Genomic DNA, 27639 nt, shown 5'->3' with positions numbered 1-27639 from the left:
AGGGGGCAAACCTTAAACAAATTGAAACTACAGGGGTGTATTTGTCACTTTTTAAACTATAGGGGTGGAAGTGGATGTGTCAGAAACTAGAGGGGGTGTAAATGTAATTATCCCTAACTTTTTTTATGCTTGTTATTGTTCCGTGTGTGCCAATATCAAAATAAAGGTGTGTGAACGTTCTTAACAAAATAAAGGGATACCATTACCAGCCCAATGTATGCAATAAGGTCTAGGGAAATTATATTTTCGCCCCCTTTTCGTCCATGGGACACCCCCTTCTAGTGTATTTAGGACTATTCTTTTTACGCTAGAAGGGGTGTGGCCCAAGGACGAAAGGGGGTGAATATATCAGTTCCTTACTAATTGAATAATTAGAGGGCACAAGAAAACAGAGAGTATTATCCAAACACTAAGACAAACATACCACAACAATGATTCATGCTGCTTATTATTTAATAGGGATAAGGTAGTTTTGTTGGCATTCAGTAATGACTTTAATATTTCGGATAACGACAGTAGCCCTCTAGAAATGAACCAAGATTGATCACAGCCGCTCATCTGGTAGCCCCATGTTAGATCGCCACAGCCAGAAAAAAAAGAAAGAAGAAACACCTGCCAAAGAGGGCAATTGATATTGGTGCTACCATGTTTTGATAATTGCACTAACTCACAATTTTTTTTCTTATTTAATTGGTAATTGGCTTCTGACAGCTTTTTTGGAATTGTGATAAACCTTTTTTTTAATGGAAAAGAATTAAATTGATATCAAAAGGAGGGTGTGAAAACCCCAACGATCGAGATCGGATACAAAGAAGAGCAAAACAGAAAAAAAAACATGCACAATGCAATAACCCCTCCGTGGGATCAAAAGTTTCTAGCTCAGCCCTAGAAACTCTCTCACTAGCTAATTGATCAGCCTCACTATTCGCCGATCTTCTAACATGGTGAAATGAAATAGATGAGCCTTCCACGATATCCAAAGTCTCGTCAATCCACCGTGTTAGAATAAGTGAGATCTCACAGTGAGATTAGGTTGAAATACTACCGTTGGATCATCACGGTGGTAGATTAGGCAAGTTGGTTAAAGGGGTAATCTTGCTAGATTAGGCACTCAAATTAAATCAGTAGTTAGGTTAGATTAGAATATTCTACCAATATCCCATTCCATGTTTACCATGGTCTTCTTTCTATGTTTATCATCTAAATGCTCCATATTAGCACTACTTGATTCTCTTGTAATTACATTCAAGAATAATAGAAATTCTCCAAAATTCTTCACACCGAGTAACCCTTGAAGGTTGAGAGGAGCTTCCCTTCAACCAATTTATCACATTCAGGGAGTGACCCTCCACTATGACCCTATCAAGAACATTATGATTCCTTGATGCGCCGCTCTTATCTCTGCCTCATTGTAGTTGGAAATTCCAATGGGGCAAAGAAAGCCCATATCGTTTTGCCTCATTGTAGTTGGAAATTCCAATGGGGCAAAGAAAGCCCATATCGTTTTGCCATTGACATTTCTCATAAGACCACCAACTCCAATTAGGTGGAGGAGTTGCAATAAACTTTGACAGTTGATTAACAAAGAAAAGACAAGGTGTAGTGCCAATATCTGATATTCTAGCTATCTTAGATGAATTAATTCGCCATAACCAAAAAGGGATTTGAATTTTGCACAAAGGCATTTTGGCTGCTGACTTTTTCATGGTCGAATAGCCACCTCAGATGAATTAAATGATCTGAATCATTAATCTTTGGCCTTTGATATTTGTTACATCAACAACACCACATCGTTGGATTGTTGGACGGTTAAGATCATCCAATCTGCATGATTTTTGGCCGAGATCATAACCCAGATGTGTCCTAACAGATTAACCTTCTAGAAGAGTACGTAGCCATACATGGTAAGAGAAGCCAAACTAGTAAAGATAAGAATGAAACATGTTTTACAAAAGATTTTGGGGCGTTTGGGTCATTTCACAGAATCACAATAAAGAAGAACCCACTGAGGATTAGTGCTGAGGACTGTTGGAAATATCATTTCCACTGAGGGTTGGAAAATGGAAATGCTGAAGAAGGAGGTGGAAATATCATTTCCAGGGTAGTGCCAATATCACCAGCAAAGAGTGTAACGACAATAAACACATCCCCCCCCCCCCCCCCCCCCCTCTCTCTCTCTCTCTCTATAAATAGATCTTCCAAGCCCTTGCTCTGTTTGTAGTCCTTTGTGGTTTTTTTTTCCATCCCATTTGGTGATATTTTAGAGATGGGAGGAAGCTTTAAAAGAGTAGAGAATTTCCCTAATGTTCCTGAGACATCTATGCATATACCAGTTACAATAGAGCCTTTGGAAATTCACAAGGTCTGCTTACCTCCAAACAAAACAGCCTTCCAAGCTTTCAAACAAAGTTTCTCTGAGATTTTCTTCCCAGATGACCCTCTCCACCAATTCAAAGACCAGACATTCCTAAGAAAACTGGTTTTGGGTCTTCAGTACTTCTTCCCAATCTTTCAATGGGGTCCAAATTACAGCCTCAAGTTACTGAAATCTGATTTGATCTCAGGGATCACCATTGCAAGCTTAGCAATACCACAGGTAAGGAAATAAACTACCATTTTATATATGGTGAGTTTTGGTAATGAAATTTCCGTGAAGAAGAAAAAGAAGGAAAGAGAGATGTTTTAGTGGGTTGTTTTGAGTTAAATAGAAATGCTTAGGACTGGTCTTATTTGGGTCATTTCATTTGGTTCTAACTGTTTGTGAATGATCATATTTGAGCCATTTGGATTGGGTTTTCTGAAGTAGAAACAACTGTTCATCTATTTGAATTTATTGAATGAGTTTGAGGATGAAACTGTTTGAGAATGATCTCTTCTCTTTTGTTTTATTTCAGGGAATCAGTTATGCAAAGCTTGCAAATTTGCCTCCCATTATTGGACTCTGTGAGTAAATCATTCTATTCACTGTTTTTTCCCATCATATTCTCTATTATGGATCAAATTTTTATTTTATTTTTGTCTTAATTTGTTTTGTACAGATTCAAGTTTTGTGCCACCACTGGCATATGCTGTTCTAGGGAGTTCTAGAGATCTCGCCGTTGGTCCGGTTTCGATAGCGTCTTTGGTGATGGGATCCATGCTAAGAGAGATGGTGTCTCCTCTCAAGGAGCCTGTTCTCTATCTTCAATTAGCTTTCACAGCTACCTTCTTTGCTGGTGTCTTTCAGGCCTCCTTAGGTCTACTAAGGTAGGAATTTCTTGGCAACTAAACGCCCATATCACAGGTTTTCCATTATAGTTTCTGTTCCTTTTCCATTTCGTCACGTCAATTTCCTTTCCACAGAAAATAATTGAACAGAGCCTAAGGTTCTGTTTCTTTCGACGTAAAGTGGGTGTCAAACAAAATTGACACCCATTTTCAAGTAAAACAATGGGCGTAAAACAAATTTTACGGCCATTTTACATTGAAAGAAAAGGAGCCTAAAGTTAAATTTGCTACATGATTTCCTCACTTAGATAACAACCAAATTACCAGCTTTTCAATACTGTCCAAATTACCAACTTTTCAAAAACGTCTTGATTTAACAAGTTTTAAGTTTCTAAGTCATTGTTTTCTTGGATGGAACTCCAAGATTATATCAAGAAGTGTTCCCGTTTCAATCATAGGGCTTGTAGCATTCTTTAACTTGTAAAATTAATCACTTTGCTGCCTTCAAAAAAAAAAAAATTAATCACTTTGCTTAGAGGTTAATCTAATCTTGGGTGAAATTTTGCTTTCCTGGCCTTGCTTTCCTCTGTAAAAGGAAGGAAATGTCTCAGTCCATATCATAATGATGGGATACATATAACCACATTGCTTAGTGGAAAATCCAATTTAATCATATTGCTTAATGGAAAATCCAATTCAATCACATTGCGCAATGGAAAATTCAATTTTAGTTTCTACATTTATGTTTGACTATAATGTTCAGAGTGTCAAGATAACTTCATGACTCAACTTCTAGAAAGAAATCAAATTAGGAAAATAAATTGATTTTCTTATGTACAGGTTGGGTTTCATCATTGATTTTCTCTCCAAAGCAACATTAATTGGTTTCATGGCCGGGGCTGCGGTCATAGTTTCTCTGCAACAGTTGAAAGGAATGCTTGGGATAGTTCATTTCACTACTAAAATGGGATTCTTGCCTGTAATGTCCTCTGTTTTAAGTCACAGAACAGAGGTAGGAATTTTTTATTTCTTCATTGAAACTAACTTAGATATATCTTGAGTTTCACTGATGAAAATCCAATAACTGTTTATCTACAGTGGGCTTGGCAGACTATTCTCATGGGCTTCTGTTTTCTGGTTTTCCTGTTGGTGGCAAGAAATATTGTAAGTTTCATATCACCCCATTATCTCTACAAATGTAGAAATCAATTTCAAATTTTCTTTTCTTTTTCCGTAAGCTATAAAGAAAACAAAGAAGTTGGTGAATTGGGTTACTTCTAATACTTCTTTGTATAAATTCTGATTTTTATGTAATTACTGTCTTTTTTGCTATTCTTTCCTGATAAAGAAATAACAGAAAATACATTTCCCTTTTTCTTTTTTGCTATGCTTTCCTGATAAAGAAATCACTGATGCAGAGCTTAAGAAAACCAAGGCTTTTCTGGGTTTCAGCAGCAGCACCATTAGCCTCTGTAGTTCTTTCTACCTTTCTAGCCTTCATCTTCAAAGCTCAGAATCATGGCATCAAAACAGTAAGAACAGATAATTAAGCTATCTCCTTTGCAACGATGCACTTTTCAGTGAACCCAACTCTTATTTTTTCATCTTTATCTCACTGACTCACTCCATGATTTTTTGCAACAGATTGGGCATTTGGAACAAGGTCTGAACCCACCTTCAGCAAACATGTTGTATTTTCATGGCCCTTATTTGGGTCTTGCTGTTAAAACAGGGATTGTTACTGGGATCTTGTCCCTCACAGTAAGTTGGCAAAACCCATTATTTTCTTTATACAATTTAGAAGAAAATGATATGATTGTGCTTAATTTAGATGAATATCATTCCAACAGTACTGTTTGAACCTTCCATCTGGTGGGCTGACTGTGGATAGGCAAACTTGCAATAGTCACACCGACTAAGGCCCTGTTTTGATTCCAGGATTTTTCTGGAAAAGTTTGGAAAAGGAATTTTTTTCCAGAATTTCTTGCTCGTCCACTGTTTGATTACACATGAAAAAAAAGTAACTAAAACAACTGGAGTTCAATTTTTATCATCATTTTATTTTATAATGGTAAACCCTCTAAATAAGCCATACCCATATCATTTACCTCTAAGTTGTGGAAAGAAAAAAAAAATTCATCGGAAAACAAATTCCACAAGAAACATTTTTCTTGCAATCCAAAAAGGGATCTCAACCATCTGAGCTGCACCCTGCAAATGGACTATAAAATTTTGGAAATGTGAATCTTATTTTACAAGAACCATACAGTGATTGATTGATGGTGAAGATGGTTTGAAAAGTGAGTTCAATCTATATTTTATGCTTATATGGGTTGAGATTTTTATATTACAGGAAGGAATTGCTGTGGGAAGAACATTTGCTTCTCTAAAAAATTATCAGGTTGATGGAAACAAAGAAATGATGGCCATTGGTTTGATGAATATGGCCGGTTCATGCACTTCATGCTATGTTACTACAGGTGTGAGCGCAATTTAAGATTTCTAATTAAATTTCTTATAGCCAAATCATACTAAGCATTGTCACAGATATTTGTATTGGGAATTTCTCGGGAAGGGTGTTTTTTAAATATTTTAGAATCTCAGGAAAATTTTGGAAATTTGTAATTTTATCAAAAAATTACAAAATATCTTAAAATTTTCGAAAATTTTGTGGAAATGTTACTAAGTAATCACATATGATCAAATCTATAAACTCTTGTCTTACTTTTTATTTATTTTTTCTAAAATTTCAGGATCATTTTCTAGATCTGCTGTAAATTACAATGCGGGATCGAAAACCGCAGTTTCTAACATCATATTGGCGTCCACCGTGCTAGTGACTCTGCTGTTTCTGATGCCCCTATTTTACTACACTCCTAATGTTATTTTAGCCGCCATTATTATAACGGCCGTGATCGGCCTGATTGATTTTCGGGCTGCATTTCGCTTGTGGAAGGTCGATAAATTTGATTTCTTGGCGTGTTTTAGCGCCTTTTTCGGTGTACTCTTCATCTCAGTGCAGATGGGACTCGCCATTGCAGTAAGCTAGCACTCCCTAACTATTTATTTTATTTTATTTTTATATTTTTTGAATGGTGAAAATGGGATAATTTTTTTATTTTTATTTTTTGGAACCTAAATCTGAATGAAATACGAGACATTTAAGCCATGTTTGGCAACCATGATTTTTTTATTTATTGGGAATATTAGTTTGGCAACACTGGGATATACTAACATTCCTTGGAAAAATATTTCATGGCTGCCTAACATGGCCTAATTATGTAGGAAGCGCTGAGAATAGGGGTGTAAACGAGCCGAGCTTGGCCTAGCTGGGCTCGGCTTGGCCAGGCTCGCGAGCCTTACCGAGCTTGGGTTATACTAAGGTCAATGATATATTCACACCCCTCATCTTCCCTGGACAGCCCTATCTAGTATAATTTGACTACTCTTTTTACACCACGGGGGGTGGTCCAAGTAACAAATGGGGTACCAAAAAAGAAGTGACATATTTTGCCTCCCCCTATCACTCCCTGGACAACCCTTATAGTATATAAATTAATATATAATATATATTTAAATATATTAAATCCTTAACGAGCCGAGCCGAGCTCGAGCGAGCTTCCGAGCCCGAGCCAAAATTGACACCCTTAGCTGAGAAGGAAGGAGAGGGAGAGAATTGAGTGAGCAAGAGTAGCCATAGCATAAAAAAATCCCTAAAAAAACAGCGAAAAGAAAATACCTATTTAGAATTGGTTTTTTGTTTTTCTGGTTTTTACTAGTTTCTTTATGCTCCCCCTCACTCCCACCCTCTCAAATCAAATCTCTCCATCTACTAGCCACCCAAACATGGCCCACAAATATTTCATGGAATAATATGCTAAATTGTTTATGCTAATCATTCACAACTCACAAGATGCCCAATGCAGATTAAATTATAGGTTTGTACTTAATCATGTTTATTATTCGTTTTTAAAATACCCTTAATTACCAAGTACACTGTAAAATTGTACTAATTATTCCCAAAATACCTCTTCAGACCCATTAATTCCAAAAATGACCTCAGTAATCCCACTCATCTTGTGATTATAGGAGTATAGAAAAGCGGGAAAAAAAAAGTCGTGATTTGTGTTTGGTGGGATTTTCAGGTGGGAATATCGATGTTGAAGATTGTGATGCATGTTACAAGGCCAAACACAGTGATTTTAGGAAATATTCCGGGGACACAAATCTACCGAAATATCGGTCACTACCAAGAGGCTACGAGGGTCTCTTATTTCCTTATTCTCGCCATTCGATCTCCCATCTACTTTGCAAATTCAACTTATCTTCAAGAAAGGTTGGTTTATTTCGGGCCTCACCTTGAAATGATATTTCCACTCCCCTCTTTCATCATTTCTCTTCTTATATATTTGAAATGATATTTCCACGGTGGCCAACTTGGTCCGGTGGGCCACCGTATACTATGATTAAGATGGCCTAGGCTAAGCCCGTGGACCCTATTTTTCCTAATTAATTTTTTCTTCATCCTAGGATTGATTTAAATAGAATAAAACACCCATAAACTAATTGTTATGTTTTTAATGTAAATATTGGCAGGATTTTAAGATGGGTGAGGGAAGAAGAAGAGAGGATCCAAGCAGCCAAGGAGAACACTCTAAAGTGCATCATTCTGGACATGGCCGGTTAGTCTTTACTATAATCAAATTCTTTTCCTTATATTTTCAAAATTTTTTTTTTTTTTTTTTCCATTTAAAATTGCTCGAGGAGGGCCCGCTTGATGGGTCCCGCTGTCTAATCAAAATTGTTTCAAAATATTGAAAAAGGCATTGTGGTGAAAACTGAACTCATATTCTTCTGTGCTTATTTCCATAGGATGATCCTAACCCTCCGATCTACAGAGGTTTCCATAATATGCAGTTGCCCTCCGATCTATAGAGGTTTCCATAATATGCAGTTCCTCTATAGATTGGAGGGTGAGACCATCCTATAGAAATGATTTTTTGGGCACAACCTATTTACATTGTGGCCCATCACATGGATAGTGCGGTCCTAACAGTACTTTTTGAAAAATACGAGACCATAAGGGCTTACACAGTATAAAAACTCGCTTTTTGTTGTGTCATATGTAGAAAAAAATAAGTATACGTACAGCGGTACAGTACATACACCTGGTGTAATTGTAAAAATCAGGAGGAATGCTAAAGAAAAGGGTGCCCTTGCAAAAGAACCAGCCACTAAAGCGCTCCCACTGTACAATTTCGCTAAAGTGCATTTATTATTCATTTTATTTGATATTTTTCTGTGCCATTATAAATGCACTTTGGTAGTATTGTCCAATGGGAGCGCCTTTGTAGCTGGTTTTTTCAAGGTGCCCTTCACTTTAGCATTCCTAAAAAAACGGATGTATTTTTTCTAATATGTTTTGAACTTTTCCCAAAACATGCAAACTCTTTTCTTTGCAAAACCTTCCAAAAAACCCTATCTGATTAATTTCAAATCTCTTCTCACTTGTTAGCTGTGACGGCCATCGACACGAGCGGCATCGGAGCATTGGTCGAACTGAAGAAGACGTTGGAGAAGAGATCACTTCAAGTAAGGAGAATTTCATTCCACACCTAAATATTAGATAACCCTAGAGATTATTTGAAAATCTTATTATTTTTTGGCAAGATCCTGGCAACTATTTATAACATAAGTTTTATTTTTCCAGTTATATTCCGGCAACTATTTATAACATAAGTTTTATTTTTCCAGTTATATTCCGGCAACTATTTATAACATAAGTTTTATTTTTCCAGTTATATTCCGGCAACAATTTATAATATAGTACAATAATATTCTCATTTTTTTTTTTGTAGCTCGTGTTGGCGAATCCCATCGGAGAGGTGATCGAAAAGCTCCACCGATCTAAATCCACAGAGACCTTCGGATTTGACGGCATTTATATGACGATCGGAGAAGCCATTGCGTCTATCTCGTCGTTGTTGAAAGAACAACCCTAAATCCTTCATCCTTCGCGGCAATGGAGAATTGTTGTGTTGCAAAGAGATAATTCACAGTAGGTATTGTGAAGCAACACAACACAACATGCGATTCATATAGTAAAGTTGTGTCTTGGAGCTCTTCTCAGAAGAGGTTTTGATAATAGTAAAAGCATTTTTCAGGAGTGATGTTTACTATAAGATACTCTTAATATGGTTTAATTAAATTAATCCAATACCCGTTTTGTCTTCTCAAATATTTTATGATTTCATTTCTTCACTGGGCGGTTTCTCAGTCATGTTGCGGCTCCTGTTTTTCAAGAGAGAAGAGCCACCCACCTTGTAGCTGAATTTGTCCTTTTCAATTAGGCCATGTTTGGCAACCATGAAAGGTTTTTTTTTTTCATGAAATATTAGTTTATGAAGTGGTGGGAGACAATAAGGGAAGAAGGTGAAAGAATCTACCCTGCTCAAATTGACTAAGTCTAATCCTGACAATACTTGGGTTCGTCTACATGGATAATTTTCTTCCATTCTCTCCTATCCAAGTTCATGTTCTCTGTTATGTTCCTAGCCATCAAGTCTTTCCTTACTGTTTCTACGCAAGTTGTTTTCGGTCTGCCCCTACCTCTTTTTACTCCAACTTGGCACGAGTCACTTCTTCTCACTGAAGCATCCAAAGGCCTACGTTGGATATGTCCAAACCATCTTAAGCAGTGCTCTCTCATCTTTCCTCAATTGGTGCCTTGCTCTCTCATCTTTCCTCAATTGGTGCCTTTTTACATATGTCTTCATTTTTAATTCTATCCGACATTGTATCAAGTTAAAAAATAGGGCATATAAAAACTCTACTCAAAATAGGCTTTTCGTTTTCCTTACGCAGAGAAATGATATTTGCAACCCCACCACCCCATTTCCCACATTTCCACTCCTTGTTTGCCTTTTCCTAAAAATAGCTGCATTTCCCACATTTCCACCCTTTCCTAAAGTATCTGAATTTTCACCCCATTTTGTTTGTCTTCTCTTGAATAATAAAAACGGGGTAAGAGCAGGTGTAAGGTGTAAAATAGAAGGCTCAGAACAAAAATTCCAACAAGCTGGAGCGTTAGAATTGTACACTGCAGGACACCTTCGGCCTAAGCCATATCAAGTACAATGCCAAACTGTTGGTATACACTTATTCAGTTCGGCAATGAGATATAGAACAGTCCAATAATGCAATCCAATGAAATGCATTTGGTGTATATGTAAAAAGTCCCTGCCTGACTAAAAATCAAAGTGTTTACGAGGTCCACACAAGTCCAAAAGCTGGAGGAGCTGGTCGACCCACTCTGGCAACTGATCATGATCAAATGGAGAAAGTCATATATACCAGTAATAAGTGTATATACTATCTTCCCCTCAAAAAGAGTACTCACATTTACTATACATACTTGCATAGACACCGAAGAGACAATCCTAACCATCCAATTAATTTGGATTAACGTGAATAGCATGTTTTTAACAACCTATGTAGGCTACTGATCGACGTATAAGATCATCCAATCCTGCAACAAAAAGTTATGACATCTTACACAAGATGAACAGTGGGCAATTATACAGAGATCTTGTGTATGCACCCAATTGTGAGGGAGGGTGGTCTTATGGGTGGAGTCTCCAAATAACATTCCAGAGGAAAAAGCTTCCCCTCTCTCAGGCCTCAGATCTCATCTTGGCAATGGATGAAACAAGACTAAATACTCATTCAGCATGTAAAGGAATTAGGGGTGCAACTCGGGTCAGGTTGAGGCCATCCCGACCCTACCCGAGGAACCCTTTTTTTTCCAACCCGAACCCGACCCGATTTCCAACCCGACGAGGTTCAACCTGACACAAGGAACCCTTTTTCCCAACCCAAACCCGACTCGAGTTCAACCCGACCCAACCCGAGTTTTTAAGTTCACAAAAAAAAAAAAAAAAAAAAAAAAAAAAAATCATTAAAAATATCGGGTTACACTGGGGTTGGGTTGCCCAAAGCCCCAAACCCTCAATCCGAACCCGACCCGAACCTGAACCCGACTTGACTTCTTTTTTTTTTCGGGTTGAACCCGACCCGAGTTGCAACCCTAAAAGGAATAGAAGCAATAGAGGAATCTTACATTGATCTATTTTTTTTTGAAATAAGATCATGAGAAGTCAAAATCCAAAGAACAGAATTCTTCTAAATCCTTCCAAAACAAAAACAAAACAGAAAACCTTGTGAAAATAGCATGATACAAGTGGGATGCTTCCCCTCTACAATTCATAAAATCAAATACCTTGTAATTCTCTTGATCTTTGAAGCTCCTCCCCAACTTGAGATACCCAATTGGGTATCTCGTGCCATTATGAGAAGCATTGATCGTTCATGAGAAAAATGCTCGACGTTCTCGGCCTATAGTGTTCTGCTGATCAAACATCTGCATGGGAGAGCTCTTGGATTAGTTGTACTGGTGTGTAGATAAAACAGGATTTAATGCTGACGCTGGTACAACAAGTGATTCAACAATGTATAGCATCATGGAAGTTTTCAAGGGTTGCCCAGCAATTTGTTTACGGGCAAATTATATAAATTCTTTATGCACGAGAGTTTCCATAACATCCGTTCAATTTTCATAGGAATTTCAACCAGAAAACTGAATTTTTAAATCTTCTGTGTATGTTCGTAAGAGTTACGTAAATTTTATAAGTACAAGCTTCCAAGTTCCTAACACTCTCACCAATCTCCTTGGGTACCCGCTGGCTGCTTGAGTCTTTGAGGCCCTTCTCCACACATCTAGATCCACTATTGCTCTCATACTACTAGCCACCCAAATCTTCAATCACTGTCGTATGGCTTTTAGTTTTTGGAAAATGATTTAAGGACACTGCCCGGCTTGATGTCCTGCTATCACTCCTTTTTTTTTTGGTCATACCTCTGTTTGATGAAAATCATTGTCTTACTGGTTGATGTCATATGTCAAATCTGTTCCTAACGATGTGTTCGGAAAAAAATAACTGTCCGATTACTTCTTTTTTTTTTTTCGGAAAAAACAATGGCTATTGGCATAAAGATGGGAGAGAACTCTCAATGCCTTGCAGAGCAGAACATGGCTATAGAAAACAACAACCAACATGGCGTCTACAAATGGAAAAGCCACACCAAAAAACATTTGTGGATAGAGTTCTTTCGATGAGATTCGCTGCTGTTTACCCACTCCTCCAGTGGGAATAATCGGGACCATAACAAACAGACACAACAACTAACATACTTCCAAGTGGAAAAAGCACACAAACATGTTAAAAACAGTGTGCTTCCGACCAAGATTTTGTGTTACTCCATAGGTCTGACAATGAACACCAAATGGTGTGGCTCGAATTACTCTCATTTCCTACTCCACTACACTCACTCAAGTAAGCTTCCAAAGGCTTGAAACTTCCTACTGCCATTCAATACGAACTTTCAGTATAACGGTGGCTCCAATTACCAAAGTATGAAGGATGGACACTTCATATGGACAGCCATTATGAAAAAAAGCCTCAAGTTGATCAAAGAGAAGATAACTTGCTACTCATACTTCCGTTGCCTAATGTCCGTAAGTGTTGAAATTTTAAGCATCGATCTTGCTTGAGCTCAATTATATTCTACATAAGGAGAGATTGAAGGGGATGTTAACCATAGAATAAGAGTAGGTTGGTTGAAGTAGAAGCTTGCCTCAAGAGTTCTGTGCGACTGTAAAATCCCTACCAAGTTGAAGGGAAAGTTTTATAAGACAGCTGTGAGGCCAGCCATTCTGTACGGCTCAGAATGTTGGGCTACTAAGAAGCAGCATGTGCATAAGATAAGTGTAACGGAGATGCGAATGCTTAGATGGATGTGCGACCACACAAGGCTAGATAGAATTAAAAATGAAGACATTCGTAAAAAGGTGGGGGTGACTCCAATTGAGGAGAAGATGAGAGAGCACCGCTTAAGATGGTTTGGACATATCCAACGTAGGCCTTTGGATGCTCCGGTGAGAAGAGGAGACTGCTGCCAAATTGATGGAGTAAAAAGAGGTAGGGGCGAAAACAACTTGGGTAGAAAAATTGAGGAAAGATTTGATAGCTAGGAACATAACAGAGAACTTGACCTTGGATAGGATAGAATGGAAGAAAATGATTCACGTAGAAGAACCCAACTAGAACCAAGATTAGAGCCGGGTAGATTCCTTTTATCTTCTTCATGAGTTTTTTTTAAAGGATTCATTTAGCCGATCCCAACTAGTTTGGGACAAAGGCTTTGTTGAGTTGAGTGGAGTTGAGTTGAGTTGATCTTGCTTGAGCTCCAACAAGCCCAATCACCTATAGCCCAGCTTTCCTTCACGTTTGATTCCTCCAGATCATCTTCCAGTCTTCAAATTCCCAAGCCTCGACCTCCTTACTTTCCTGCGAATTATGTCACCCCGGAGACTTCTCCCCGCACCCTCCTTCTCGATACAACATCTTAGGTAGAATCTTGTCTGCTGAAGTTTGCAAATCCACAATAAAAACACTTCCAACATCTAGGTCATCAATGTTCCATTCCTCTTTGGGATAGTCTCCTTCCTTGTCCCACTCTCCTGCTTTGATCCAGGGTTTTATGTTTCAATTTCAGTATGTGATCGTGATGGAAATGGAAACATGCCGGTTTCAAATGGAAATTTCGGTGGAAATCCTATAAAAATTATGAAAACATATGGAAATATATTGCTTGTTATTCAATTCAATGCCTCTCTGTTGTCAACTTTAACTCTAGTGGATTCCTTTAGCTATTCTACGTTCCAGCAATCACGAACTTTGCAGCAGTTTGACTAATTTATGAGAACAAAATGATTATCATGTATTGTAGCGAAACTAAGTATGGTTTAAACAATATAGTGTGATTTGTCATTTTAAAAAATAAAAACAATAAGAACAATGTAGATAGAGGCTATGATAAATGGGAATAAATGCTAAACACTACATTTATGACATGGAATTAATAAATATGAGATACATGGAAAAAATAAAACAAAAAGAAAAAGAGGAAAAAAACCTAAAATATGGCATGTAAATACCAACACATATGGATATAGGCATGATTTATACTATAAATACATGATGGGATAAAATAAAAAATGAAAAAAAATAATTGATGGTCCAATAAAAAAGAACCCTCGAAATACACAGTTCATTATTGTCAAGAAGATGCTTTGTTGGGTTTTTTTTTTCATGGTTGTTGTTTTGGGCGGGGTTGTAGCATAAAGAGAAATTGTAGTAATGCATTAAAAAAAAAAGAGAAAACCTCCCATTGAATGGTTAAAGTACAGTTGGCAACTGTATCTGCCCTATTTTATAGGTAGGGGTGTAAACGAGCCGAGCCAAACCGAGCTTGGCCGAGCTAGGCTCGGCTCGTTAATGTCAAAACTGGGCTCGGCTCAACTCGGCCAGGCTCGCGAGCCTTACCAAGCTCGTTAACAGGGCCGAATTGGGCTCTTTTTTTACCTGTCATGTACAAGTTTATCAAGGAATTATGGGGTAATGGGGGTGGCAAAACCAATTCATCAATCTATGTTGAAATATGTCATAATCTTACACTAAATCAAGTACTAAGCAAGAGGGAACATAATCAAATTTGTAAGGAAAAAACCCAACTCATCAACAACAATTTTTATCCCTACAAGCTACAAATTAACACCCATCATAATCAAGTTCATGGGTGTAATTGCATTCTAAACAAGAAATGAGACAATACAAATACATTGTCCTCATACTAAAACACTGGAATCTGCAGAGATTTTACCAATTAGTCTTCAAAGCTTACAGGCTATATCAAGTGATAAAAAAACCCTTCCCAACTTGTCTAATACCAACTACACTTCACAATCCCCACAAACAAGCACATATATTGTTCAATTACAACTTCAAAACAAAAATCACTATGCATGCATAGCAAATCACTACAAATCTTTCAACATAACCAATACTTCAGAAGTTCCCATAGGTCATAACCAAAAGTCCCACCACCTACAAAACAAATAGAGAAAAATTGCTAACGAAACAACATTATGCAATTAAAGTGGCACCTCTAAAATAATAAAGGCCAATGCGACAACATTATGCAAATAATGTGTCACACCTAAAATAACAAAGGCCACAAATGCTCATTAGCCTCATTTCATTACATACCCACTTTGAAATCTCCGCTTTTGAAAAATCGATGTATACTTAGGTAATCTGATTTTCAGGGGTGCAACTCGGGTTGATTTTTGAAAATTTGGGTTGAGCTTTTACAATAAAATGGGCTCAGTTTCAGGTTGACTCCAATTCAATTTTTAGCAAATGTTGAACCTAAACCCTTGATATTTGATCCAACAGCAACTTTGGTTGATTTTTGAAAATTTGGGTTGAGCTTTTACCATAAAATGGGCTCGGTTTCAGGTTGATTCCAATTCAAGTTTTAGCAAAAGCTCAATCTAAAGCCTTGATATAATGATATTTGATCCAACAGCAACTTGGGTTGATTTTTGAAAATTTGGGTTGAGCTTTTAGTCTTTTACCATAAAATGGGCTCAGTTTTAGGTTGATTCAATTCAATTTTTGGCAAAAGCTCAATCTAACCCTTGATATTTGATCCAACAGCAGCTGCTGTTGGATCAAATATCAACGTTGGTACTTCCACCGTAAGGCCTTGCACAGTTGCACCAAATAATTTCTCTTGAAAATGAAAATTTGGGTTGAGCTTTTACCATAAAATGGGCTCTTCTCTGTTTCAGGTTGATTCCAATTCAGGTTTTAGCAAAAGCTCAACCTAAACCCTTGATATAATGATATTTGATCCAACAACAACTTGGGTTGATTTTTGAAAATTTGGGTTGATTCAATTCAATTTTTGGCAAAAGCTCAATCTAACCCTTGATATTTGATCCAACAGCAGCTGCTATTGGATCAAATATCAAGGTTGGTACTTCCACCGTAGGTCCTTGCACCATATAATTTCTCTTCAAAATGAAGAGAAAACCACCTAGAAGGGCAGTGATATTTCCCCCCATAGAAAACCCATAAAAAGCCCTAAAAGATTCTCAAAATGAAAAATAAAAATAAAAATTATGAACCAAAATAACTAACCTTGCTTCGAATGATCGAATCTGAGGCGAGGAGGAGAAGAAGGTGACGAAGAGCACCGGCGGGGAGCGAAGATTTGGAGAACACCGACGGGGGGTGGAGATTTTCTCCTTCTAGGGTTCCGTCAAAGAGAGAAAGGAGATAGAGAGAGAGAGATGTTGGAGTATGGATGGGGTGCCGGATTTAATGGAGCTCGCCGGAGTTAGAGATGGTGGAGAAGTGGAGAAAATGGGTTTAGATATGTGAAGAAGATGGTAGAGATGGAGAGGGTTAGATCTAGGGTTTAGATGGAGAGGAAAAGATGAAGAGGTGGAGATGGAGAGGGGGATTCCTTGAAGGTGGCCGGATCTCCGGTGGATGGTCGGAGAAGATGAAGAGGCGGATCTCCGGTGGGATGGTTTTTTCGCCCAAATGAAGATGCGGCTGATTTTCTATAGAGAAAAAGTTAGAATGAGATAAGGTCATAACTCATAAGGCTTTAACCCTAAATTACTCCTTATATTTTTCTCCCCAGGCCACCCTCTCTGTGCACATTCACCCCCCTCTTGTTAAATCGAGCCTTAACGAGCCGAGCCGAGCCTGGCCTAGCTCGGGCTCGGCTCGGCTCGTTAAGGATTCGAGCCGAGCCCAAACCGAGCCGAGCTTGAGCGAGCTTCCGAGCCCGAGCCAAAATTGACACCCCTATTTATAGGTATACTCATTTTCCATACAGTTCCCATTTTATTTTTTCCGTTGGATGGGAATACCTTCTAAATTCTAACTACATCAGATTAAAGGGTATTTTAGTCCATCATTGGATGGGACTTCCGATCACTTGTCAGTTCACAAGTACGGGAAACTACTGGAGTGGAAAGTTTGTTCATTGGATTTGTTGAGAACCCAATGGTCTCAAGCTCTACTCTTTTTGTTTACCGGGCTCACTAGCAGATCTAGACGATTTAGTAGTCTTTCGGATGGTATAACAATAACAGCCTATAGAATGATTAGATAATGCTAAAATATCTTTTTAAACATAGATTGTATAATTTTATTAATGAAATCCCGATGACCGAGGTGGTAAAGAGGCAGATTACAAGCATATGAAAACAGTAGAGCGAAGACTAGAAATATGCGTCCCCAACCTAACCGCCCCACCAAACTAAGGAAACAACACCAGTCCCTAAAACTCCCCCGGATTGCCTCTCAAGGAGGTAGATAATGGTAGAATCGTGAAATCGATACAGTAAACGGAATAGAATTAGGAATAAGTGCTCACTAGTAGGGTAATGGCAAGGTCCAGTATGACATGAAGACAGTAAATAACAAGAACCGTTTTAAGCTCAAGAAGAAAGTTTCAACAATAAAAAACAAGAAGAAAAAATCCCAACCTATAAATCAGGTATAAACACCAAGCAGAACAGGTTTAAACACCACAGCAAAAGAGTCAGGAACATAAATCGTTCAGAAATAAAAGGAGGCAGCTAGACAACCGCAAAAAACTTGTATCACATGACAAAATAAAATATATCACCGACTTTAATTGGATAACAGATCAATGTTTCATAAAATGATCGTTTTTTTTTTCAAAATATTAACAAAAATAATATGACACCAATTTTCCATACATGCATATTTTGACTTTAGTAGGTACAGAAGAAGAAGAAAAACAAGTTCGGCTTACTTGAACGTAGTCGTGTTTTAGGAATTTCTCTCAACTCATGATTTCTGCACAACCGTTCACCAAGCAAAACCGTCACTGCAAAACCAGTGCCATTTACAACCCACCATGTAACTGAGGATGGCCACCCTCCATATAAAATGCATATAAAGAGATGGATGGTGTAGAGGGTTGCGGAAAAATCTAAGCACTTTATAGACCTCTCAATCAAATAAAGCATATAGCCAGCCCTGCTCAAGCATAACAGTTATACACAGGTTAGCTGTCGTCCATTTCTTTAAAAATATTTAACCAGATTCAAGTTATAGTGCAATATCAGTTCTTGAACATAGAAGCCAACAGATAAAATAACGGGGGAAATCACATGTCCCACGCAGCATAAAGCAAGAAAGAAAACCACTGATCAGTTTCCAGGAAAGTTCCTTGGTTCCAATTAACAAAGACAGGAACATTGATGGGACACAAGCAAGACTTGATGAAAACTTTAAAAAGAAATAGAAAGGGATCCAAGGTGGATTCAATGAAAATTTTACTGTTCAAAAAGAGAAAGAAATAGAAAGGGAGTACAAGTAGAAGAATAATAAAAAGCTATAAGAAAGAAAATAAGCCCTCAGAGCAAAGCAAGCTCCTTGAGACTCCTTCAAAAATGAGTCCCCAACTACAATAATCTATAAACATGAAAAGAGAGACATCTAGGCTGTGTTTGGATTGCCAGAATCAAACACTAGAATCGGCATCCTATCCTGATTCTGCCCAATTCCGATGTCTGGTTCAAATAAATGAACAGAATAAGGTGGGCGAGTGGGAGGAATTGAATCTGGGGAGGAATATAAGGGGGAAATGTCAGACGCTGTTTCCTGCCCAAGAGGTGGTATTCTGATTCCGCCCTGGTTGGAATTAAATTTTTTATCGGAATTCTTTCTATTCCATTAACAGGGGAATCAGAACAGAGTGCTGACTTCGATTCCTTATTCTGACTAACCAAATGCAGCCTAGGGACTGAAATATCATAAATGTCATCCAACTCATTCATAAGTACACATAGAACTTAATCAATTCGACTTGTCTATGAAAAAACAATTAGTCACCATGTAATAAAAAAACAAAGGATCTCACAAAGACTCAAGTTTAAGGCCATCCACAAGGCTCCCATTTTCACTACTAATGAGTCTGCCAAATTGATTGTGCACGCAAAAGCAAAACAGAGCTTCCCCTATTCATTTATAAGGCTTCCACATGCAGGAGCATCTTCGTCTTGACAAATTTCTAAAGAAGCATGGAAGAAAGAAGGGAAGAACAAAACGGGGACATTTGATCTTTTATAACACGTCATTTAAGTTACAACGTTATGAGCCCTATCCCAGTCATAGGCTTTGTTGTGAGTGTGGCTGGGGGAGTTTTAAATTGTAGGGACATAATAGGGTTTTTCCAGTTTCATTGGATTTTAGGAATATATCAAAGTCTCACTCAACCTTGGTAGTTAGTGGTGTGATGCCCCAAATATGAATGTTGAAATGCTATTCAACATTTGATCAAGTTCTCTGATTAGATACTAGAATTTCCAGATATATAAACTTGTTCCTTTAGGATAAGATACTAGAATTTCCAGATATATAAACTTGTTCCTTTAGGATAAGAAAAATATGAGCTACATTGTAAGAGATAGACTAGCAAGATGGTGCCATATTGGCTGACGAGAAAGGTTACATTTAACGATAGATGCGAAAACGTGTTTAATGATAGGGACTGTTGAGTTGATGGACCACAACTAGCCTACCTAGTGGGTCTAGGTCCTGTGTAAACAAGGGGACCCATCTGCAAGATTGAGGCGTACAAACCAATGTTGCCTAGAACACAGTATGTTCCACTACGCATTATCGGAACATGTATGTGGACTTCCCCAATGTGTAGGACGTGGGTTGTGGGGGTAGGCTCATTTGGTTCCTCCTTGGTACACAAAATGCTAGAGGAGGATCACACATGTATTGGATGTAACACAAAATCCATACATGACAACTGGTTACATCTGATACACCCAAATATCACATATCCTTGACTTGAGAAAAGTATATCATCCATCCAAAGGTAAAAGTATAATTTTCACTCCAGAAAAAAGATAAAATGACTAAATGAGTATCTTTTTCCAAACATTACTCGCTGCATATTTTATTTTTTTCAATCCTGGTTGCGTGTTTTTCTCATTTCTTTGCAAATATAAATTGTATAAATAACCATTTTTAACTGCCTTATTCTATGGGTTCTCACTTAGGAACTAAAGAGACGAATCACCTCGCTGAATTGAAAGCGCGCACGCACATACACACACATATATGCATATACATAAAGAAGTAATATGTATTGAATTATAAAAATTCCACATTCTTTTCTAAGGACGATTGAATTTTGAAAAGAGAAAGTAAAGGAAATATTATATATGGTGCACACAGTGTTGCAAATTTCCTAGTTGGCAATTCAAATCCCATGTCACTTCAAGAAAACAATCTACAGCTCATATAGAATTACATTTAACAAAATCACACATGTAGTCATACCATTCTCAAAAGAAGTCAAAATAATCATGATTGATAATGGCTTTAATTTCACTTGGAATATGAAATGGAATGCAAGTAGCATACTCAGACTAACTTCTTTTCCTGTCAAACTGGCCTAGATGTTTTATACAGTCCATTGCTACATTAAAAAAAGTCAAGAATGTTAAATTTGACTACTATTTGAAGTAGAACGCTAGAATGGGGTAGAGTTGAGCACTATCACAGTTTCCAATTTTTTGCTAATTTTATGCCACAACATTTTAAAAAGTTGATTCAATATTTCCCTCTTATGATTTTATGAGATAAATATACACTTGCTTTAAATAGTTTCCTAAGATGCTTAATAAGGTAGAAGAAGACATATAATGCCAAGTGTCTGTCCAATACTTAACTAGAACAGTACAGCCCTTGATGTGTTATTCAAGATAGTTTCCCAGCATGCCTAATAAGATAGAAGACACAACACTCCCAAATGCCTGTCCAATATACAATACAACCCTTGACATGTTGATGCAGTGCCAACATGGCAGCCATGTCATGCCTAGGTGGTTTTGGTGGAGTTCCAAGGTGCATTCCTGCAGTAATGTTGCTGGCCCGTTTTTTAACCTCTTTTATGGACCTCTAAATGGCAGAATTATGGAAAGTGGTAGACTACAAAGTTGTAGGTCTCTTTGAATCTTTCCAACAAGTATTTATGCTTGAAAATTGGACTAGAGAGTAGAAAGTTATGGCAGTTTTTGTGGACTGTGTCTGTGGGTTCCCAAAACAGTCAAAGTTAGTGAGTTCCTATGCAATTAATGTTATGTTAGTCCCTAAGCTAGCTAGTGGAGGAGCTTGAACGAATTTGCTTTGGTTTTCTTTTATTTAAAGAGTTAGAAACTATCTTGAGAGGGGATATTTGATGTTGATAAACTTCTGTAATTAATGGAATATCAATTGGGTTGAGCTTTGCTCCCATTTTCTTCTTCTTCTCTTGTTGTGTTCTTGATTTCTATTTTTCTTCTTCTTCCCTCTTAAGCACCCGCATTATCTGGTATCAGAGCCAACGTTACTCTCTTGGGCTAGCATCAATTTGATTTTCATGGCGGCATGAAGAGGTAGAGGAAGGCGTGGTAACCAAATGATGGAAGATTTGAGAGATGAAAGAGATGATGAACTTCAAGCACTTCGAAGACAAGTTGAGCAACTTACCATGCGACTTGAACGCCAAGAGACTCGTAGTGAGCATGGTAGATCAAGCTGTGGAGGTTCTAGTGATGAATCCGATGTGAATCCCTTCACCAATACTCGTGAAGAGGCTAGGTTGGGAAGGTTCTGTCGTGATTTCGACACTGTCAAGATTGACTTGCCGGAGTTCCATGGTCATCTACAACCCGAAGAGTTTCTTGAATGGCTTAGTGCCATTGAGAAGTTCTTTGATTACAAGGAGACACCCGAAAGCCAACGTGTGAAGCTTGTGGCTACAAGGCTTCGTGGCTACCCTTCAACATGGTGGGATAAGGTTCAAGAGATGAGAATCCGTAAAGGAAAGCGTAAGATCTCTTCTTGGGAGAAAATGAAGTCAAGGCTTAAGGAGAAATTTCTTCCGTTGGATTTTTCCCAAATTATCTTTTCTCAATTCAACAACCTACGCCAAGAATCCAAGAGTGTGTTGGACTATACCGAAGAATTCTACAAACTCATGGTTCGTAATGATATTCAAGAGGGTGAAGATCAACTTGTGGCAATGTATGTTGATGGTTTGAAGTTTTTCATTCGTGATGAGGTGGAAATGCACCGATCATTGAGCGTCAATGATGCTTACCAACTAGCCTTGAAGGTGGAGGCTAAGCTTTCTCGTTGTGGTGCTAAAAAGTATGTGGATGTTCGTAATCTCTATCCTTCTTCTAAAGGTGAATCTTCACATGGTAGAGGTACAAAGTCAAGGTCCGACTATTTCAACAAAATTTTTTCAAAATCAGCCCCTACACATCAAGTTGGAAATCAGCCCAATCGCCCCAACAATTCAAATGCTTGTTTTAAGTGTGGTCAAGTTGGCCATCGTTTCAAAGATTGTCCAAAGAGGCAAGTAGTGGCCTTCGGTGATGAAGAAATGATGATAATTTTGTTGATGATTCAAATCAGCCCATATATGATGAGGAAAATGACATACAACATGAAGAAATTGAACCCGAAGAAGGAGAAAGCTTGGTGATCCAAAGAGCACTTGCTACACCAAAGGTTGAATCCGATGATGATTGGCTCCGTTATAATATTTTCAAGATTCGATGCAAATCTCATGACAAGGTTTGCACCATTGTGATCGATGGTGGGAGTTGTGAGAACATCGTATCTCATGACATGGTGAACAAGCTCAAGCTCAAAACCAAATCACATCCAAAGCCCTATCGGATTGCATGGTTTAAGAAGGGTAATGAGGTAAAAGTTACTAAACGATGTTTAGTTTCATTTTCTATGGGTAAGAATTACCATGATCAAGTTTAGTGTGATGTTGTCCCTATGGATGTGTGTCACATACTCTTAGGAAGGCCATGGCAATATGATAGAAATGTTACCTATGATGGTCGTAAAAATACATATATCTTTCGAATGGGAAAAGTGGAGATTGTTCTTTTGCCTAGTAAGGAGGAAAAGACACCCAAATCTTTACAAGAGGGTAGTAATTTTCTCACTTCATCAATGTTTGCAAGAGAAAGTGAGAGTAGTGGTGTCATTTACATGCTAGTGGAGAAAGATTTGGGAATGTCCTTTAATGTGCCTAGTGAGTTGGAACCTCTCTTGGAGGAATTTAAGGATGTCACACCCAATGAGTTGCCCAATGGACTCCCTCCTTTAAGAGACATTCAACATCAAATTGATTTGATTCCCAGTTCTAATCTTCCCAACAAGGCTCACTACCGTATGAGTCCTAAAGAGCATGAAGAGTTGAATAAGCAAGTCATGGAGTTGTTGAAGAAAGGTTACATCAAAGAAAGCATGAGTCCTTGTGCGGTGCCGGCATTACTTACTCCAAAGAAAGATGGAACATGGCGTATGTGTGTGGATAGTCGTGCCATAAACCGGATCACTATCAAATACCGGTTTCCCATTCCAAGAATTGATGATATGTTTGACATGCTTGCTGGTGCAAAGATATTTTCCAAGATTGATCTTAGAAGCAGCTACCATAAAATTCGAATCAAGCCGGGTGATGAATGGAAGACCGCTTTCAAGACATGTGAAGGCTTGTATGAGTGGCTTGTTATGCCATTTGGTCTATCCAATGCCCCAAGAACCTTCATGCGGGTAATGAATAAAGTCCTTCGCCCTTTCATTGGAAAATTTGTTGTTGTTTATTTTGATAACATTCTTATTTATAGTCATGATAAAAGTGAGCATGTAGAACATTTGAAGGTTATTCTAACCACTTTGAGAGGTGAAAAAACTCTATGTAAACCTCAAAAAGTGTTCTTTCATGACAACTAGCCTAGCTTTCCTAGGCTTTGTTTTAACTTCAACAGGGATTAGAGTGGATGATGAGAAGATCAAAGTTGTTCAAGAATGGTCTACTCCAAAGAGCTTGCAAGAAGTGAGGAGTTTCCATGGATTGGCCTCATTTTATCGCCGATTCATAAGAAATTTCAGCACTATATCAGCCCCCTTGATGGATTGCATGAAGAAAGATAAGTTCAGGTGGACTATGGAGGCCGAAAAGAGTTTTCAACTTATAAAGGACAAGTTGTCTAGTGCTCCTGTGCTTGCTTTGCCGGACTTTGAGAAGATGTTCGAGGTTGATTGTGATGCCTCTGATGTGGGCATTGGCGGAGTACTTAGCCAAGAAGGTCATCCCATTGCCTTCTTTAGTGAAAAACTCAATGAAGCAAAGAAGAAGTACTCTATCTATGATGTGGAATTTTATGCCATTGTTCAAGCACTTCGGCATTGGCGATCGTATCTTGTTCAAAGGGAATTTGTTTTGAATTCCGATCATGAAGCTCTCAAGCACATCAACAATCAAGGAAGCCTAAATCGAAGACATGCAAAGTGAGTTTCTTTCTTACAAGAATATACTTTTGTGTTAAAGCATAAGAGCTGAAAGTGCAATCAAGCAGCGGATGCTCTTAGTAGAAGAGTGGCTCTTCTTAATTCCGTGAGTGTGCAACTTGAAGGGTTTGATACCATTAGAGACATGTATGCAAATGACTTTAAGGGGAGTCGCTTATGCATTCCAAAATGCTCACTTAGAGAGTATGTTATAAAAGAACTACATTCGGGAGGTTTGGGAGGACATTTTGGAAGAGACAAAACTATTTTGCTAGTGAAAGAAAAGTATTTTTGGCCGACCATTTACCGAGATGCGATGTGTTATGTGAAGAGATGCCGAATATGCCAAACATGCAAGGGACAAACTCAAAACACCGGTACCTACACTCCACTTCCACTTCCTAATGCTCCATGGGAAGATGTTAGTATGGATTTTGTGGTTGGCTTGCCGAGAACTCAAAGAGGTAATGATTCCATCTTCGTAGTTGTTGATCGCTTCTCTAAAATGGTCCACTTCATTCCTTGCAAGAAGACTATGGATGCTTCTTATGTTGCTAATCTTTATTTCAATGAAGTAGTTAAAGCATCATGGTGTTCTAAAGTCCATTGTTTCGGATAGGGATACTAAATTCCTTAGTCATTTTTGGAGATGCTTATGGAAAAGAATTGGTACTCTTTTGCTCTATAGTAGCGCCTATCACCCTCAAACCGATGGACAAACCGAGGTGGTGAATCGAACTTTGGGAAACTTGCTTAGGAGTTTGGCGGCAAAGAGGCCCAAGCAATGGGATATGATGCTCCCTCAAGCGGAGTTTTCTTATAATTATGTTGTGAATCATTCTACCGGTAAGAGCCCATTTGAAGTGATTTATGAAAAAACTCCAAAACACTATCTTGATCTTGCACCCATTCCCGATCTATCATTGTCCAACAAGAAGGCGGAAGATTTTGCTACTACCATGACAAAGATTCATGAAGAAGTGAAGAAGAATCTTGAAGAAAATACCGAGAGGTACAAGCAAGCGGCCAATACTCATCGCCGAATCAAAATCTTCAATGAAGGTGATCTTGTGTGGGTTTATTTGAAGAAGGAACGATTTCCAGCCGATCCTATAACAAGCTCAAGGAGAAGAAGATTGGTCAATGTCAAATTCTCAAGAAAATCAACGACAACGCATACAAGATTGAGCTCCCTCCAAATATCAATACTCATCCAACTTTCAATGTCAAAGACTTGACAACTTATCATGCAAAGCTTGATGAGAACTCGTGGGCGAGTTCTTTCTCACCCGGAGATAATGATGCAGTGTCAACATGGCAGCCATGTCATGCCTAGGTGGTTTTGGTGGAGTTCCAAGGTGCATTCCTGCAGTAATGTTGTTAGCCCGTTTTTTAACCTCTTTTATGGACCTCTAAATGGCAGAATTATGGAAAGTGGTAAACTACAAAGTTGTAGGTCTCTTTGAGATCTTTCCGACAAGTATTTGTGCTTGAAAATTGGACAAGAGAGTAGAAAGTTATGGCAGTTTTTGTGGACTCTGTCTGTGGGTTCCCAAAACAGTCAAAGTTAGTGAGTTCCTATGCAATTAATGTTATGTTAGTCCCTAAGCTAGCTAGTGGAGGAGCTTGAACGAATTTGCTTTGGTTTTCTTTTATTTAAAGAGTTAGAAACTATTTTGAGAGGGGATTTTTGATGTTGATAAACTTATGTAATTGATGGAATATCAATTGGGTTGAGCTTTGCTCCCATTTTCTTCTTCTTCTCTTGTTGTGTTCTTGATTTCTATTCTTCTTCTTCTTCCCTCTTAAGCACCCACATTACATGTTATTAGACCATGGCATGTAAGCATGCATTTCCTTAGAAACCATATACACAAAGTGTGGTTACATAATTCAGACATACATAAATGAGTGTGTATATAAATTGGACAAATTTTAGATATTAAAGCAGCCAAGAATTACCAACATAAAACAGGCGTAAGAAGGTTCTAATCAAAATCATAAAACAGGAAGTGGAATGGAGATCTTACCCTGCTACCGAACTGAGTAGACACGAAGAAATGGTGCAACGACCAGTGATCGTAGAAGCATTAAGAGCCGAGTAATCAAAGAAATATATGAGGCTCATCCGAGACACACGAAACCCGACAAGAATTGATAGGAATAGTCCAAGAGTAAGATAGTATAAGCATTGAAGGCAAACAATCTGAGCAATAATGAGCCAAGGATCCCATACTGTCGCCCCATAGAACATGACTTTTATCTCTCTGAAAACTACAGTGCTCTTAAATTTCCTCTTGAAACCCAAACCTTAAAAGCTCGAAATTCTATCAATAGATCGAATAACCTAAATTCAAACCTCAGTGCCAAATCCCTTGTTTATTAAACATTTAGAAGCTAACAAAACAAAATTAAACCTCCCAGTTTATAAGTCAATCCAAATTCTTCGAATTTCGTGGAAAAGCATAAAGACAATGGAAAAAGGAAAACCCTAAATTTCAGTATCCTTTAAATTCACCCAATTTTCCAGCCTAATAATTTGAATTCCTTACTTTTATAATCTGAAACCCTCTGTTTCTTCATAAACCCCAGTTTACAGAAAACAAATCGCTAAGAAACAAAAAAACAAGCAAACTGAAATCGAAATCCATAACAAAAACTCCAGATTTCAGACCAAAAAAAAATCTACAATTCAGAACAAAAAACCCTAAAAGGAGCTTCTTACAGATTGTGACGAACAGAATGATTGAATTTCCTGAACTGCCTATGCCATATCTCGATCGGAAACCCTAATTCCTTGATTCAAGAAATGAAATCGAAATTCAAAGAGGAGAGAGAGAAAGGAGAAACTACTTTTATGAAGGTGCTCTTGTTATTCCTTGCAACACATACTTAGCATCATTGGTGTATAATCAGTTAATGACCAAAATGACACGAGAACGAAAGGGAGGTGATAAATTCGCACTCCCTGTAGGATAATTCGCACCACTTGTAACGTGAATTGACAAATTTTGGCTGACTTTCACGCTTTTTGACGTCAAATCACGTTAACAAGGGTGCGACTTATCCTACAGTGGGTGCGAATTTATCATCACTC

General features: G+C 38.1%; 2 protein-coding genes across 6 annotated transcripts; one reads left to right on the top strand and one right to left on the bottom strand.

Moving 5' to 3' along the window:
- The first annotated feature begins 2210 nt into the window (after window positions 1-2210).
- LOC143847351 (putative sulfate transporter 3.4) lies at window positions 2211-9445 on the top strand. Its single transcript, XM_077356155.1, has 13 exons — window positions 2211-2596; window positions 2895-2943; window positions 3039-3246; window positions 4048-4219; window positions 4306-4371; window positions 4626-4739; window positions 4852-4968; window positions 5561-5687; window positions 5961-6247; window positions 7353-7543; window positions 7804-7889; window positions 8723-8799; window positions 9066-9445. The coding sequence occupies exons 1-13, from the start codon at window positions 2267-2269 to the stop codon at window positions 9207-9209; spliced, it is 1968 nt and encodes a 655-aa protein (XP_077212270.1). The 5' UTR covers window positions 2211-2266; the 3' UTR covers window positions 9210-9445.
- A 1867-nt stretch (window positions 9446-11312) lies between these two features.
- On the bottom strand, window positions 11313-27518 carry LOC143847328 (uncharacterized). 5 transcript variants are annotated; one of them, XR_013235016.1, is made up of 5 exons: window positions 27268-27518; window positions 26573-26809; window positions 17971-18197; window positions 16314-16741; window positions 14930-15212 (listed from the first exon to the last, which is right to left on the bottom strand). XR_013235016.1 is itself a non-coding variant. In XM_077356143.1 (3 exons), exons 1-3 carry the CDS (start codon window positions 26794-26796, stop codon window positions 11619-11621), a joined length of 459 nt encoding a protein of 152 aa, XP_077212258.1. In that variant the 5' UTR covers window positions 26797-27455; the 3' UTR covers window positions 11313-11618. The 5 variants fall into 5 exon arrangements, 2 of the variants coding, with proteins under 2 accessions (XP_077212258.1, XP_077212250.1); XR_013235014.1 differs by having other exon boundaries at window positions 26573-26816; window positions 27268-27517; XR_013235013.1 differs by having other exon boundaries at window positions 26573-26869; window positions 27268-27513.
- Between the last annotated feature and the right edge of the window lie 121 nt (window positions 27519-27639).

Source organism: Tasmannia lanceolata, unplaced genomic scaffold (assembly GCF_043159265.1).
Source record: "Tasmannia lanceolata isolate RefF3 unplaced genomic scaffold, GAP_Taslan_0.1 ptg000003l, whole genome shotgun sequence".
Classification (NCBI taxonomy): Eukaryota; Viridiplantae; Streptophyta; class Magnoliopsida; order Canellales; family Winteraceae; genus Tasmannia; species Tasmannia lanceolata.
Note: the sequence above shows the minus strand (reverse complement) of the source record. Positions and strands in the feature narration are given on the sequence as shown.

Bases quoted from the DNA above. Each gene is read 5' to 3' on its own strand.
- LOC143847351 (XM_077356155.1), top strand. From the start codon at position 2,267: ATGGGAGGAAGCTTTAAAAGAGTAGAGAATTTCCCTAATGTTCCTGAG. The intron at 2,944-3,038 runs GTGAGTAAATCA...TGTTTTGTACAG, and splicing joins GCCTCCCATTATTGGACTCT to ATTCAAGTTTTGTGCCACCA. The intron at 7,890-8,722 runs GTTAGTCTTTAC...CTCACTTGTTAG, and splicing joins CATCATTCTGGACATGGCCG to CTGTGACGGCCATCGACACG.
- LOC143847328 (XM_077356135.1), bottom strand. From the start codon at position 26,796: ATGTTCTATGGGGCGACAGTATGGGATCCTTGGCTCATTATTGCTCAG. The intron at 18,198-26,572 runs GTAAGATCTCCA...ATGCTTGAGCAG, and splicing joins CTACTCAGTTCGGTAGCAGG to GGCTGGCTATATGCTTTATT. The intron at 15,213-17,970 runs GTAAGCCGAACT...TTTGTTTTGTAG, and splicing joins TAAAACACGACTACGTTCAA to GTGGTGGGACTTTTGGTTAT.